A 15,994-nucleotide genomic window follows, 5' to 3' on the forward strand; every position below is an offset into this window, starting at 1 on the left:
GAGAGTCCCTTTCCTGCCCCTGGCAATGACCTGAGGTAGGAGTGAATGCAATGACAGGGCCATGGCCAGACCCTCATGTTCTTTGATCCCACATCATGTCATTGGCAAGGGCAGGAAAAGATCTCTTCCCAGCATGCATCACAGGGAACATGGATCACCAGGCCTCTTCCCAACATGGGTTCTCCCATGGGGGATGAAGCTGGAGCAGTGCACAAAGCTCTTCCTGCAGTCCGGGCACTCACAGAGCTTTCCTTACTGGTGCCTCCGTTGGTGTCTGGTCAAGTGAGAGCTCTGGGTGAAGCTCTTCCCACACTGGGGACACGTGTAGGGCCTCTCCCCGGTGTGGATGCGCCGGTGGGTGACGAGGTGGGAGTTGTGCTTGAAGCCCTTCCTGCAGTCGGGGCAGCGGAAGGGCCTCTCCTCTGTGTGAATGCGCTGGTGCAGGAGGAGATGGGAGCTGGTTGGAAACCTCTTCTCACACGCGGGACACTCGTATGGCCTCTCTCCAGTGTGGATCATTTGATGGATGATCAGTTGGGACTTCTGGCTGAAGCCCTTGCCACATTCCCCACACTTGTATGGCCTTTCTCCAGTGTGGATCCTCTGGTGGCTGATCAAGTGGGACTTCTGGCGGAAGCTCTTCCCACATTCCCCACACTCATAGGGCCGTTCCCTGGTGTGGATCCTCTGGTGGCAGATCAGGCTGGAGCTCTGGCTGAAGGTCATCCCACATTCCCCACACTCATAGGGCCTCTCCCCGGTGTGGATCCGCTGGTGACGGAGGAGACTGGAGCTGGTCTGAAAACTCTTCTGACACTCGGGACACTCGTAGGGCCTCTCCCCCGTGTGGATGCGTTGGTGGATGACGAGGGCAGAGCTGCAGCTGAAGCCCTTCCCACACTGCCCACACTTGTAGGGCCATGCCTCGGTGTGGATCATCTGGTGGCAGATCAGGTTGAAACTCCTCCTGAAGCTCTTCCCACACTCCAAGCACTTGTAGGGCTTCTCCCCATCATGAACCTGCTCATGCACCACCAGCTCTGAGCTCTGGCTGAAGCTCTGTCCACCTTCCTGGCACAGGGTGGGTCTTTCCTCCTCAGAGCACCCTGGGCTGGGTTTGCAGCCCCTCCTCCTGCGGGATCTCCGGGGCTTTTCCTCCCTGTTGGATTTCTGCGCCATGGAGTTGCTCAAAACAGCCTCTTCCACAAGGTTCTGCCGTGGGGATTTGTCCTCCCTGGTTTCCATCCTCAGCTCCTTCCCTGGGGGAGGAAGGACAAGGAGAGGATGGGATTTGCCTCCATGCCAGAGGGAAGGGGAAGAGAATCCCCCCAGTGTGTCCCTGGCAGGATGGCGTCGACAGCATCGTTGTCCTGCAGCCGGGAGCCACGCTGGGCTGGGAGATGGAGCAGGAGAGACGGGGAAAGGGGCACTGACTTCCTCCTCAGCTGCCCGGGGGTGCCAGGCCTCCTTCTTCTTCCTCGCAGCTACCTCCTCCATCTGGTGAAGGTTTGGAGATAGGAAATTCTGTTTTGGGAGAAAAACAAGGGATGAGCACAATGAGTTTTATACTGGTTTGAAGGCAAACCAGGGGGAGAGTCTAAGCCAGAATTACAATTTAGTAAGAATATTAAGATCAAGCCAATGATACGGAAACACTGGCTTAGATTGACAGAGTCAGGATTTAACCTGACACCCCGTTGGTCAGGGTGGTGGTAGCTGTCGGATGAAATGGTGTCTGCAGTCCTGTTGGAGTGATGAACGTGATTCTGTCAAAGCGGCGATCCTGTAGAAGGGTCTGGTCTTCCTCTGAAGGTCCAGTGGTGGTTACGGAGCTCTTGTCTTCTGGGAATCCAGTAGGCAAGGTGGTCCTGGTGTTGCAAGGGTGAGATTATATCCAGGTAGGAATGTTTGGTTCCTCCCCCTGGGCGGAGCATCCCACAATGGGATGATGTAATTTTATCAGTCCTGCAGTGGCACTCAATGGCCCATTAACAGAAGATAGCCCCTGGAGGGCGTTATCAGGGCTGAGTCATGGAAGAGATAAAGAACACTGCCCCACCTGTTTATCACAGTTTATGAAGATGGTGACTGAAAACATACTTTGGGTTACATCTTACATTGCACCCTGAAACAGTGAGGCAATCCCAGCTCGGGGTGGGGGGTGAACACCACCCCCCTTTCCCAAACTGGCTCAGATGTAAAACCCCCACCCTGGGAAGGCCACGCACACAGGGGACAATGTCACACTTGCCCCACCTCAGGGGAGGTCTCTGTCCCTGTCACTCCCTTGCTCTCCCCCCTTTTCTCTTTCTTCCATCTCTCCCTCTACCTCACATTTACTGTTCAATAAAATCCACTTTGGATTTGGTCTCATTAGCACCTTAATTGGGGCAGAGGCATCTCTCTAACAATTTTATTAACCAGATTGAGACATTATTTTGGTGCAGTGAGTTCAGGGCACTGATGTCTGACCCCAAGTGCCTTTGACAACAGCATGGTTCCCTCCTCTCAGGAGGTTCTGGCTCATTCTGGAGGATCTCTTGAAAACTTCAATGCAGCTTCTTCTGTGCGACTTTTGGGAGAATTTATGAGGAAAATGGCTATTGTGGGTGGCCAGTGTAAAGAAAATATTTTGTTGTCCTCCCTAGAAAAGTTTGTTAAAATCACTGCAGGAAAGGGAGCAAATGATACCAGCAAGACTGACAAGGATCATTCACCACAAGGTGAGGAACACAAGGCTATTAAAGTCCTACCAGAAGCCCAGCTCAAGTGTCTAAATTCCCAAATAACTCCCGAATTCACAGGCTTGGGGGCTTTGCCAAATGTGAGAATCATTATTTTCTTTGTCCCTGTCTCCTTTGTGACAGCTACACACAGCTTTGCCTTCCTTTTAAAAATCTGTATTGGGACAAATTTTCACTTTTCTTTTATCAGAACCTGCCAGCAGCTGAGCTGGAGCTGTGCAGGAACCGATGAAACTTGGAATTGCCACAGAATTGCTTCTATTGTCAGTTTATTCATGTTTGGGATTTGTTTGCGTTTCCATCACAAGTGACTTGTGGGAAAATCAAATATCCGTCAAATATTTTATGCAGAGTTAAGTTTGATTTCTTATATCTGTTTAAAAACTCAAAAAACTCAAGTTTTTTTTGTCCGGTCCCCAGGGGATGCTCGAGGCGTCTCTGTGCCACTCGCCCTGGGTGATGCTTGGGAGGGGCTTGGGGGGTTGTCCCTGTCACCCCAGGCCATTCTCCAGGGGGTGTCCCTATCCCTGTCACCCTAGGCCATTCTCCAGGGGGTCTCCATTGTTCTCACCCCAGGGAATGCCTGGGGGGTCTCCCTCCCTCTCACCCTGTGCCAGGGGGTGCTCGGGGCAGTCTCTGTCCCTCTCGGCCCAGGGGATGCTCGGGGTCTCTGTCCCTTCACCCTGGGGGATGCTCGGGGTGTCTCCATCCCTCTGGCCTCAGGGAATGCTTGTGCAGGGCTGGGGACCTGGGGCTCTGTGTCCCTCTCAGCGCTGAGGGTGCTCGGGGCTGGGCGGTCTCCGACCTTCTCATATCTGATATCCCTCCTCTGCCTGCCGGTACCGGGTGATCGCCACGTGGCACGCCCCAGGGTCCCTGCAGGGCCATTTCCGGCTCAGCTTTGGGGTCCTGCAAGACCCAAACATCCCCTGCCCTGCCAAACAACCCTGCCGGAGAACCCCCGATGGATTTGGGGCGAGCTCCCTCTCCCCGTTCCCCCGCGGTTCTGGGGGGGCGATGCCGGCGGAGCCGCAGGAGCCGCGGCCCGAGCGGGGGAACCGCGTGGGGTTGGGGCTGGGGCTGCTCCTCCTCCCGCTCCTCCGCTGTCCCTCCTCCCGCTCCTCTGCCTCCTGGTCCTTCTTTTCCTCCCGCTCCTCTTTTTCCCTTTCCTTTTCTCCCTCCTCTCTCCCTCTTCTCCCTCCCGCTCCTCCTCCGCTCCCAGCCCGGCCCGGGCGGTGCCGACACCCAAAAGCAGCCGCGCTCTGCCCTGGGGGGGTTCCAAAGCGGCCCCGCCCCGCCCGGCACTGGGAGCGCTACTGGGAGCACTGGGAGCGATGGTGAGAGCACCGGGAAGGAGCTGGGAGCGCTCTCCCTCCCAGTACCGCTCTTACTGGGAGCACTGGGAACGATGGTGAGAGCACCGGGAAGGAACTGGGAGCGCTCTCCCTCCCAGTACCGCTCTTACTGGGAGCACTGGGAACGATGGTGAGAGCACCGGGAAGGAACTGGGAGCGCTCTCCCTCCCAGTACCGCCTTACTGGGAGCACTGGGAACGATGGTGAGAGCACCGGGAAGGAGCTGGGAGCGCTCTCCCTCCCAGTACCGCTCTTACTGGGAGCACTGGGAACGATGGTGAGAGCACCGGGAAGGAGCTGGGAGCGCTCTCCCTCCCAGTACCGCCTTACTGGGAGCACTGGGAACGATGGTGAGAGCACCGGGAAGGAACTGGGAGCGCTCTCCCTCCCAGTACCGCCTTACTGGGAGCACTGGGAACGATGGTGAGAGCACCGGGAAGGAGCTGGGAGCGCTCTCCCTCCCAGTACCGCCTTACTGGGAGCACTGGGAACGATGGTGAGAGCACCGGGAAGGAGCTGGGAGCGCTCTCCCTCCCAGTACCGCCTCACTGGGAGCACTGGGAACGATGGTGAGAGCACCGGGAAGGAGCTGGGAGCGCTCTCCCTCCCAGTACCGCCTCACTGGGAGCACTGGGAGGGAACTGGGAGCAAACAGCGCCCGGACGCGGCTGCAGCCGGCGGGGGCGGGGCCAGGCCGAGGGGCGGGGCTATGCAAATAGGGCGGGAGCAGCGCGGGGTTTGCTCGGTCACGTGAGGGCCGGGGGGGCTGGAGCGATGGCGGCGGCGTCGGTGAGAGGGGACAGGGACCGGGAATGGGGACAGGGAATGGGAATGGGGACAGGGAATGGGAATGGGGACAGGGAATGGGAATGGGAATGGGGACAGGGACCGGGAATGGGGACAGGGACCGGGAATGGGGACAGGGAATGGGAATGGGACCAGGAATGGGGACAGAGACCAGGAATAGGACTGAGAATAGGAGCAGAGAATGGGGACAGGGACAGGGAATGGGGACAGGGACTGGGAATGGGGACAGGAACCAGGACTGGGGACAGGGACTGGGAATGGGACCAGGAATGGGGACAGGACAGGGGGTCCTTGACCAGCTTCCCCAGAACCTCCACCAGGGTCTCCCAGTGCAACCGGAGCCGCTCAGCCTGGTGTCCCCAAAGCCCTGAGCAGCCCCCAGGGCCCTCCCAGGAACCCTCCGGTCCCTCGAACCCAGCATCCCCCACATTCCCTGCAAGACCCCCATGTCCCCATCCTTGTCTTAGCTCAACGTCTTTATTTTTACCTGCTTTTGAGGGTTTGAAAGGGCAAAGAGAAATGAAAAGAAAAATCCAGGCCAAGGGGAGCCAGGAGGATGTGGAGCCCCCAGCCAGGTGTCTTCCCAACACGGATCAGCGGCACCACGGATCACCGGGGCTCTGCCCACCGGGGCTCACTGGGGATCATCCAGCACGGATCCTCCCGTGGGAGATGGAGCTGGAGCAGCGCACGGAGCTCTTCCCACACTGGGGGCAGTCACAGGGTTGCCCTTGGTGGTGCCTCTGTTGGTGTTGGGTCAAGGCTGGGCTGTGTGAGGAGCTCTTCCCACACCTGGGATACTCGTAGAGCCTGGGACATCACCAGGAGCGGGGCCGGGATGTGCTCTGGTGCCTGGGACATCACCAGGAGTGGGGCTGGGACGTGCTCTGGTGCCTGGGACATCACCAGGAGCAGGGCTGGGACATGCTCTGGTGCCTGGGACATCACCAGGAGCAGGGCTGGGATGTGCTCTGGTGCCTGGGACACCACCAGGAGCGGGGCTGGGACGTGCTCTGGTGCCTGGGACATCACCAGGAGCAGGGCTGGGACGTGCTCTGGTGCCTGGGACATCACCAGGAGCGGGGCTGGGATGTGCTCTGGTGCCTGGGACATCACCAGGAGCGGGGCTGGGATGTGCTCTGGTGCCTGGGACATCGCCAGGAGCGGGGCTGGGATGTGCTCTGGTGCCTGGGACACCACCAGGAGCGGGGCTGGGATGTGCTCTGGTGCCTGGGACATCACCAGGAGCGGGGCTGGGATGTGCTCTGGTGCCTGGGACACCACCAGGAGCGGGGCTGGCTGTGATGCTCTCCGGTGCCTGGGACATGACCAGGGGCGGTGCTGGCTGGGGTCTGTTTGTGCCTGTGAAGTGCCAAGGGCAGTGTCCCAGCGGGGCAGCTCTCAGTGTCCCCAGCAGGTCACAGTGTCCAGTGCAGCCCGTGCCAGCGGTCACTGCGCACACGGGGCAGGCTGGGCTGGACGGGGGTCGGGGCAGAAACGCCGCCCCCGGGACTGGGCTCTCCCCCTGCCTCTGGGGCCCAGCCCCTGCTGGGAGCGCCTTGGGCAGGGCACGGGGCTGCTGCTGGGCCAGGGGGACAGGCCTTGCCCCCTGCCAGCTGCCCGGGCCCCTCTGATGCCTGTCCCACGTCCCTGTGGCTCCTGTCCCCACCACTCCCCACCACCTTCACTCCCTCCACCAAAGCCCCACTCAACCTCTGCACGGTGACCTCTGGAAAGAAAGAAAGAATGAAGGAAAGGAAGTGTTGTCTCTTCACCCTGGCTGGATGCCAGGCACCCACCAAAGCTGCTCTCTCACTCCCCTCCAGAGATGGCCAGGAGAGAGAAAACAGAAGGAAGGCTTCATGGGTTGAGTTAAGGACTGGGGCAGATCACTCAGCAAATGCCATCAGGGGCAAAACATTTTTGAAATTAGAGATATTAGTGGAATTTATTGCTGTCCAGATCAGGGCAGGATAGTGAGAAGTAAAATAAAGCTTTAAAAACACCTTCTGCCCATCCCTACCTCCTTCCCAGCTCTACCTCCTCCCCCAGTGGGTGCAGGGAGACAGGGAATGGGGGTTCTGGTCAGGTCATCACCTCTTGTTTCTCCTGCTGCTCGGGGAGAGGAGTCGTTCCTCTGCTGTGCTGGGGTCCCTCCCTGAGACACTTCTCCATGAACTTCTCCAAGGTGAGTTCATCTCAGGGACAGCAGTTCTTCACAAACTGCTGCAGCGTGGCTCGCTCTTCCATGGGCTCACAGGTCCTAGCAGGACCCTGCTCCAGCGTGGGCTCCTCTCTCCAGGGGTTTGCAGGTCCCTGCCAGGTCCCTGCTCCAGCACAGGTTTCTCGTGGGGTCACAGCTCTGCTCAGGCATCCCCCTGCTCCGGCACGGGCTCCTCCAGGCGCTGCAGGTGCATCTCTGCTCTCCGTGCCCTCCGTGGGCTGCAGGGGCCCAGCTGCCTCACCAGGGACTGCACCAGGCAATCTCAGGGCAATCAGCTTCAGCACCTGGAGCAGCTCCTGCCCCTTCTGCCCTGCCCTGGGGTGTGCAGAGCTGCTCCTCTCACATGTTCTCACCCGGCTCTTCCCTGCTCACAGTTATAGCTACACGATCACCAATTTTTTCTTTCTCAAATCTCTTATCCCAAAGGCGTTACCACCATTTCTAACTGGCCCAGCCTTGGCTGGCGGCTGGTCCATCCTGGAGCGGGCTGGAATTGACTCTGTGGGACATGGAGGAGCAGCTGCTCTCACAGAAGGTGCTCCTAGAGCCCCTCCCTTACCAAAACCTGGCCATGCAAACCTCGTATAAGTATGGTAGGGTTTTTATTACCATTATGATTTCATTTATCTCTATTTTTATTACTAGTATTTTTAGTCTTTTTGACTCTATATTAATAGTGGCTATAGTAGAAACAGGTTCTTCATTGCAAGTAGAAGTTAGAATTTTGTCAGCCTCTTGCCCTGCCCTGTTCTGTGTCATTGCTGCGTGTGAAGCCGCTGCTGCCAGGGCTCCCCATTTCCCTGGTTTGGGAAATTCCATGGCATTGCTCCCATGTCAGAAAGAGAGGGCTCATTCCATTCAAATGGATTGCCTGAGCTCTTCTAGTCCCAGTGTTGGAAGCTTGTTTTCTAACATTGTTGACTTTCTCAGCTTCTGTTAACATTTGTGATTTTATCACAAAATGTTCTCGGATGTGATTTTCCAAGATTCTCTAATCAGCTTTCAGTTTGCTCTTGGATTTCTTAATGGTGTGTCCGAACCGAAGGCAGCATTTTGGGTGGGAAGGCTTCAGTCGGAGCTGGGATTGCCTCAGCAGCAGCGGGTTTTGCACATGTCAGCAGAGCTCACAGAGATTCCGGGAGCTGAATATTCTGCCTCGTTCGGAACCCGCAGTGCCCGGCTCGGGGGAGCTGCGCTGGGAGCTGCAGGTTGTACCGGGGCCGGGCAATGGCCGGAGCCCCCGGCAAGGGCCGGCGATGGACACCGACCCTTTGCTGGGCAGGGGCTCGGGGCCCTGCGGCGCCGGGCGGTCGGTGCCCGGTCACGGCGGGACTGCGGGAGCCGGGAGCAGCGAGAGAGCCCGGGCGGAACATCAGCACCGGGGCGGGCACGGCCTGGGAGGGGGCACAGCCCGGGGGTCCCGCGGAGCCTCCCTGCTCCAGAGCCGCAGCTGCGACAGCGGGGCCGCTGCCGGGATCTTTGGGGCAGGGAGAGCCGCAGGCGGGCGTTCCAAGTGCCTCCTTCGGGGCAGGATTTTGTCCCGGTGCGGGGGAATTCCCGCGGGCTGGGGCCGCTGCCGAGCGCCGCCGCCTTTCCCGGGAGCCCCCGGGCAGAGCTCTCTGCTCGGGCTGTGAAAAACACGCTCACTCTCCTGTGAAAATTTAAACATTTTAATACAGGACGATAGGAGACAAGGACCATAGAGCAAAGGTTGTTACGGCCGTGTGCATCTTGGCACTGAACCAGGAGCACACTTATCTCCGGAGATTCCCGTTAAATACCTTTTCCCTCCCATCAGCCTGTTGCATATTCATAGACCCTTATGCATAGTAAACTCTTTTCCAAAACTAGTTTACATATTCCAAGAACTGTTTCGAGTGGCTCCCCCTCCTCGGTTCCACCCTTTTAGAGCATGTGTATTCCTTGGTTGTGGTTTTAGTCCTTTTTTATCATCATCTTCAGTTCTGGCCCCGGCCCTCACTGCCTTCAGACGGTGAGTGCTGATCGTTGGCAGATCTGTACAGGTGTCCTCATCCTGTGTTCATTGCCATCCAATCAGGCACTTTAACACAAGCATACTTGTTAGAAACATTCCCGGTACGAAAAGTGATTTCAGCATTTAATGTAATAAAAAAAGAAAGGCCTAAAGCATGGAGGCCCGCGGGCTGAGCAGGAGCGCTCCCCTTAAGGATGCTGCAGCGCCTGCGCTGGGTCTTCTGAGCAGCGACGTCCCCGACGTTCCAGGTGGAGCAGCACAGGTTCCGTGGGTCAGAAGCCCCTTTTTATCCTGTTTTTTGTCCCTTTGGATCGGTTTCTTTTTGGATCCCTCATTTGCATGAAGGTTTAGGCGCTCGATTGGCCCGTGGCAGTTCAGTCCAGGCTGGCTCCTTTCCCTTGGGGGGCTGCACTTTACTTAGGTGTAATACGGTACGTGGAGTACCGTATTTCTTCTAACTACCCTTCAAACCCCTTTTACCATAACCAAACCAACAGTACACGCTCAACAGCGATCAACTATTTTACAATAGTTTCTGACCTAGTTTAACAATTCCCCCTCTAACTATTTGATCAGTCTTCTAGCCTGCATCAACCTTTTAAAGTCCAATTTCTAATTTTCTCAGTTTCTCGTACTGTTCAAGCATATCTCTGGCATTCTGATCACTCTGTTCTTTTATTAGCATTACTTTTTTGCCATTTTTCCCTTCTACGTTACCTTGCAGCATGATGCTGCCTTGGCCAATGCTGGGTACTATCAGGACTAGACATGGAATTGCACATGGTAGAAATATTACACTTACTAGTGCACACACTACAAAGAAGACCAATTTCTTCCACCATTTACCATTCCAGGTGAACAAGTTGTCCCGCCAATCGGGGTCTCCAAAAAGGGGGTCCATTTTTGCGTTCCAGCATAGGTTAGTTTCCTGATATTTTGAGTAATGTTTTTAATTACATGACTGTGGTCATTGATCTCTAGGCAGCATTCTGAAATGTTAAATTTCCCACAGATCCCTCCTTCCTCTGCGAGGAGGTAGTCCACTGCCAATCGAATTTGGTAAATTACTGATCATGTTTGTGGTTGCTGCTGGCTCAAGAGATCAATGGTCAGAGTTGTTTGATTGGACATTATTTCAAGTACTGCTTGTAAACGGATGATTCGACTGAGCATGTATACTGGGCTTCTGTACCCCCAGGATCCACCTTGGGCCCAGGCAGCCGGCCCATAAGTATCGATAATCTTTTGTGGGGTCCAACTTTCATTGTTCCAATTTTGGGTTCTGCCAAGTAAACTCCTTTTCTTTCTGGCCAGATCATCATATACTGGGACTCCCAAGTTTGATTTCACATCCTTAAGCAGTAAGAAAAAGGATGGTTTTACTGCTCCAATTGTGCAACTCCTGGTCCACCCTCCCAGTAACTTCACATATGCCGTGTTACCACAGATCCAAAAAAAACTTTTAGGTGCATCCCAGAAATTAGAATCTTGATTTGTTGTATGTTTCCAATATTTGGATAGGGTTTCTATTGCCCAGAATGGGTTAATATAATCTCCTAAGCATTCAAACAGTTTTTCACTATATACACATCTACTTTCAGTTTTTTCTATTGACCAATATGAATGGGGGGTTTCTGGGATCCACCTGGGGTGTGTGTGTCATTTGCTGCTAGATATCTATCACATGGTGTTTCTCCTGCTTCTATAGTATGCATTTTCCCTTTCCTTGATAAACACTCTTCCCCTATTATTGTGGATTTGAGCTTCCACTCTCCTTCCCTTCTTTTGGGTACCACCATACTTTTTTTCATGTAATCCATTTAAAAATGTCTAGGGGACCCAAACTGATACCATCCTATGGCCAAATTTTAAGTGTGTCCCCTTGCACACCCAACAATCAGTCAAATTAAATTATTTTGTAATCTTTTCCACCATATCGATAAAAAGATTCTTACCATTTATTTGTCCCTCCCTATCCCTTTGTCCTTTCAATTGCACTTCTTTCTCCTTGAATGTATCCTCTAAGTTGGTTTTACTTTCTTGTTCAAAACATACCCATCTTTCTTTCATGGGGCACTCTCCTGAGATCCTCTGACTTGGGTTTGCAATAGTTTTAGCCAACCAATATATTTCATTATCCTCTTTACAGGTTGTTAACTGGGAGTGGTCGATACATTTGGGATTCATGTTGGTGTGCACTCTGATGAATGCACTTACTGTATCTCCTCTACACAAGGGATAGTAACACTTCTCACAAGTGTTTCCTCCACTTCCTCCGAAGTGGATGAGTAGCAGCATTGCTACCAGTGGGAGTCTGGTACGGGCTGGCCTCCTCACCTCTCGATCCACAGGGCTTTTCTCGGTGCCCTGAGAGTCTTTCCCAGAGGTAGTTCCTGATCCAGTCTTGCCTCCCACCTCTGGTTTTCCCTCCTTCTGGAGACATTCTGCCATGACCCTTATCTCACCAACTCCCTTCCCTCAATTTGGTCCCAATGAGGGTTGCAAGGGGAGTGCTCTATGGAGCAGTACTGGAAACTGAGATGTTATTCTGATTGTCAATTCTTAGCTAAACAAAACTTAAATTTATCCTATAACAAACATTAGCAAACTTTAAGGATATACGCATAACAATGTAGAGGTTTCCTGTGGGGGGTTGTGTTCAGGGTTGCACTTCTTTTGGTGCTTTCCTCAGGACCAGTTTCAAGTCTTTATCGTCTCTGCTGGCTATAGTCCATTCGCTTGCCTCAGCTGGGGGTTGTACTGGACCCTTCACTCGACTTGCATGAGTCCAGCCCTGCTCCTTTGTTCTCACTGTGGTGTTTGCTGCAAGCAGTGCCTGGAAGGGGCCTTCAAAGCGAGCAGTTAGTGGAGGGTTTTTCCATGATTTCATCAACACCCAGTCTCCCGGGTTAGTACCATGTATTTTACAGTCCAGTGGGGAAGTTTGGGGAAGGTAGCCCTTTTTCCTTAGTTCTTCCAGGGTTGTTGTTACTGTTTCTATATATTTTTGCATGGTCATCCCCCCCTCTTGATGTTCCCCAGTACTGTATGGGGTAAGCAAGAAAGGCAGCCCAAACAACATTTCACAAGGAGAGACCCCTAGATCTGTTCTGGGTCTCGTTCTTATTCGTCATAGGGCTAGTGGTAAACATTTGACCCAATTCCATTGGGTTTCTAAGACCAATTTTGTTAAAATATTCTTTAAGGTTTGATTTACCCTCTCGACCCTCGCAGAACTCTGAGGGTGCCAAGGGGTGTGTAACTCCCACTTCATTCCCAGGGCCCCGAGGACTTGTTGCAGAACACTGGATGTAGAGTGGGGGCCACGGTCTGAATCAATAAAATTTACGAGCCCGTATCTCGGAATAATTTCTTCTAAGAGAACTTTTGTCACAGTTTGGGCTGTCTCCCTTCTCGTGGGGAATGCCTCAAACCAGTGGGTTAGATGGTGAATCTCCTCTGGGGAGAAGAGGATGTTCCTAATAGGATGCAGCTCTTCCCAGGTGTGTATATTGGGACCCAGGAACTGATCTGTTTGCTGTGCGGTGCCAGTTGGATCTTCTGTTAAACCAACTAGCTCTTTCTTATATATTCTTGCTTCAGAAGCTGTCAGGGGTGCATTTATAACACCTATTCCTCCTACCCCACACCTAGTGGAACTTTCCTCAGGGGAAGCAGCCTGTCAGGATTTACCTCTGGCCTTACACCACTTTTTGATCTGGTATTACAGTAAGGGCCAGCATCTGAAGGCTTATTTGACTGGCTCACTAATTCTTTGTTATCACGTTGGGAGGGCTCAGTTGTTAGGTTGGAGGATATATCCAGAGGTTTTTTCTCAGGGAAAGGTGTTGTATTCTGACTTACAGGTGAAGCAAGTTGTATGTTAGTGGGGGTAGGAGACAACGGGGAAAAAGCACCAAGGGGTGGATATATATGGGGGAGTGGGGTTGTTGGAGGGGGTAAAAATGGCATGGAGATTCCCTGAGGAGATAGAGAAGGGGCAGGGATCATTGGAGGGGGTAAAGGTAGGTTTTGAAAAGCAGGAGGCTGGGTGTTAAGTGGAGGGGTGGCTTGATACTGTGAAAAAAGCCAATCACTTGGGGTTTTTTAGTTTTAAACGTTTATTAGTAATAAAATAGTTATAAAAATAGCAATAAAATTAGAGTAATAAAAATTTGGACAATGAGGATTAGGACAATTACAAGACAATAAAAAGTAAAGAATTATGGATGTCCGGATGTTTTTGGGCACTAAGCTGCCAAAAACATGCCTTGTGAACAAAGGAATAACCCTTAAAAGCAACAGCCTGTTGCATATTCATATATCTCATACATGATGCATAAATTCCTTGCAAATTAAGAATTTTTCTGGTTGTTGTCAACTTCTTCCCCTTAATCCTAGTGGTTCCATAAAGATGGAGAGAAGGTGGAAGAATGTTTGTCTTTTCTGATAAGGAGGCAGTAACTCTTTATGTGTCTTGTCACTGTTATTTCAGTGCAAAGAGTTTCTTGATTATCTTATCCCTTTTCTTGAGCTAGTAAAAATATCTGACATTGCAGAGTTTCTATTTTAACATTGTGTTATAACCTAGAACTATATTTAACTCACTACTTAAGAGAATTAATACCGCATAACTTTCTATCATTGCACATATAATATTTGTTTAATATTTGTGAAAAAAGCCAATCATAAAATATGCATTTTTCACACCTTGCCCTCATTGTCCTTTTGTCACACACACACACACACACACACACACACACGGGGAGACTTCTCAGTTCATTTCTGGTTGGATTTCCTGGATTCTGTTTGGTTTTGTTGTTGCTTTGTTTCCTTGGTGTGCCTGCAGTGTCCAGTCAGGAGCAGAGTGACTCTTGCCAAGGAACTTTGTGGTGCTGTCGCTTAATATTAAATCTGGTTTTTGCTGATCCCTTGCTGGGGATTTTTTCAGTGCTCTCAAGCCCTCATTGGTAACAGGGTGAAGGAGCCCTGGCCCAGGCTCTGGCCCTGGGGGACACGGGGACGCTGCTAGGGGGTCCCTGTCCCCCTGTCCCACCCCCCACAGCCCCAGCCCCCGTCCCCGTGTCAGGCTCTGGGGTCGATCTCGTGGAACATCCTCTGGGGGAGGCTGCGGTGTCGGGGGTGGGGGGACCCGGGGGGACAGGGGACCCCGCTGTGCACGAGCAGCGTTGGACTTCTCTGGGGGAACTGGGAGGGGGGGCTGGGGTGGAGTGACCTCACACAGCCCCTGTGATGTCACAGAGCCCCTGTGATGTCACAGCCAGCTCTATGATGTCACAGCCACCTTTGTGATGTTATGCAGCCTCGCTGTGATGTCAAAGCCTGCTCTGTGATTTCACAGTCAGCTCTGTGATGGCACAACCCCCTCTGTATTGTCTCAGCCTTCTCTGTGACATCACACAGCTGCTCTGTGATGTCACAGAGCCCTTTTCTATGATGGCAGAGTCTTCTCGGTGGCCTCACAGCCCGTTCTGTGATGTCACACTTCCAGCCTGTAATGTCACAGCTGACTTTGTGACATCACAACCTCCTCTGTGATGTCACAGCCTGCTCTGTGATGGCAGAACTCACTTAACATGTCACACAGCACCTCTGTGGGCTCACAGACCCACCCTGTGATGTCACAACACCTTCAGTGATGGAACACAGCCACCCTATAATGTCACAGCACACTCTTTGACCTCACAGCTTGCTCTGTGATGTCATACAGGCATGCTCTGATGTCACAGCCTGCTCTGTGATGTCACACAACACACCAGTGATGTCACAGCCAACTATCTGATGTCACAACCTGGTCTGTGATGTCACAGAATCACAGAATTGCTGGGTTGGAAGAGACCTTTAAGGTCATCAAGTCCAACCCATGCCCTGACAGCACCTCAGCTAAACCATGGCACTGAGTGCCACATCCAGTCTTTTTTTAAACACATCCCATGATGGTGACTCCACCACCTCCCTGGACAGACAATTCCAGGAATTTATCACACTTTCCATAAAAAACTTATTCCTAATATAAAACCTAAATTTCCCTTGGTGCAGCTTAAGACACTGTCCTCTGGTCCTGTCAGTTGCTGTGAGGAGAGAGACCGACCCCCACCTGACTGCAACCACCTTTCAGGGAGTGTAGAGAGTGATAAGGTCACCTCTGAGTCTTCTCCAGTATATACAACTCCAGCTCCCTCAGTCGTTCCTCACAGGACTTGTGTTCCAGACCCCTTGTAATAGATAAGAGAAGTCTCTTTGTTCATCATTAAACAGGAACTCAGACAAAGGAAGAGGTTTTTTGTGAATAACAGGAAACCCGAGGATATGCTGACTCCTTAAGTTGATTGTACAACGAGGGTCGGGAGGTGTGTAACCATCTATGGAAAGATTGTTACAGGGTCATAAACCCCCAGCGAGGAAGAGGAGGAGAGCCTTCATCCAGACGACCACCAGAGAGCAGGCGGTGACCCCCTAGCAACTGGAGGCGCACGCGCAGAGTACTCTCGGAAAAGCCACACACGCGGAAGAAGGGGGAGAATAAAGGACCGTGGGAAAAGGGAAGCAGTGTGAGCCTTGGCAGAGCACTGACTCCCCAGCTGCACCCAGCGCTGTTTGCTTGTCATTGCTTGCTGGAATCAATAAAATTCTTTTTATCAATCCCTAAAGGATCAGACAAATTATTTACTTTAACTTATAACACCCGTTCCCTGCTCTTGCTGCTGGCCCATCTTCAAAGCCTCTCCCTCGGGCTCTTCCTCCCGTGCAGAGCAGCTCTCCTGGACAGGGACGGCAGATGGCACAGCTGGGAAGCAAAGGGAGCACTGAGTCAGTATGGGGACGTTTTCCTTGGCAGCAGCTGCAC

At 52.9% G+C, this 15,994-nt stretch overlaps 1 protein-coding gene and 1 pseudogene across 4 annotated transcripts in view; one reads left to right on the plus strand and one right to left on the minus strand.

Moving 5' to 3' along the window:
* The window catches only part of LOC137464017 (zinc finger protein 850-like), a 646,379-nt pseudogene that overhangs the window by 524,799 nt on the left and 105,586 nt on the right, over positions 1–15,994 (plus strand).
* LOC137464016 (zinc finger protein 850-like) overlaps positions 1–15,994 on the minus strand; it is a 506,586-nt gene that overhangs the window by 393,406 nt on the left and 97,186 nt on the right. The window contains exon 2 of one of the 4 annotated variants that reach the window (XM_068175351.1): positions 470–1,067. The exons of 1 other annotated variant lie outside the window; for it this stretch is intronic. In XM_068175351.1, coding sequence (XP_068031452.1) covers positions 470–1,067 — 598 coding nt within the window. Of the gene's footprint in view, positions 1–256; positions 1,068–15,994 lie in introns of all 4 variants that reach the window. 2 more of the 4 variants (XM_068175349.1, XM_068175350.1) reach the window with 2 other exon arrangements.

This window comes from Anomalospiza imberbis, chromosome 34, assembly GCF_031753505.1.
Source record: "Anomalospiza imberbis isolate Cuckoo-Finch-1a 21T00152 chromosome 34, ASM3175350v1, whole genome shotgun sequence".
NCBI lineage: Eukaryota > Metazoa > Chordata > Aves > Passeriformes > Viduidae > Anomalospiza > Anomalospiza imberbis.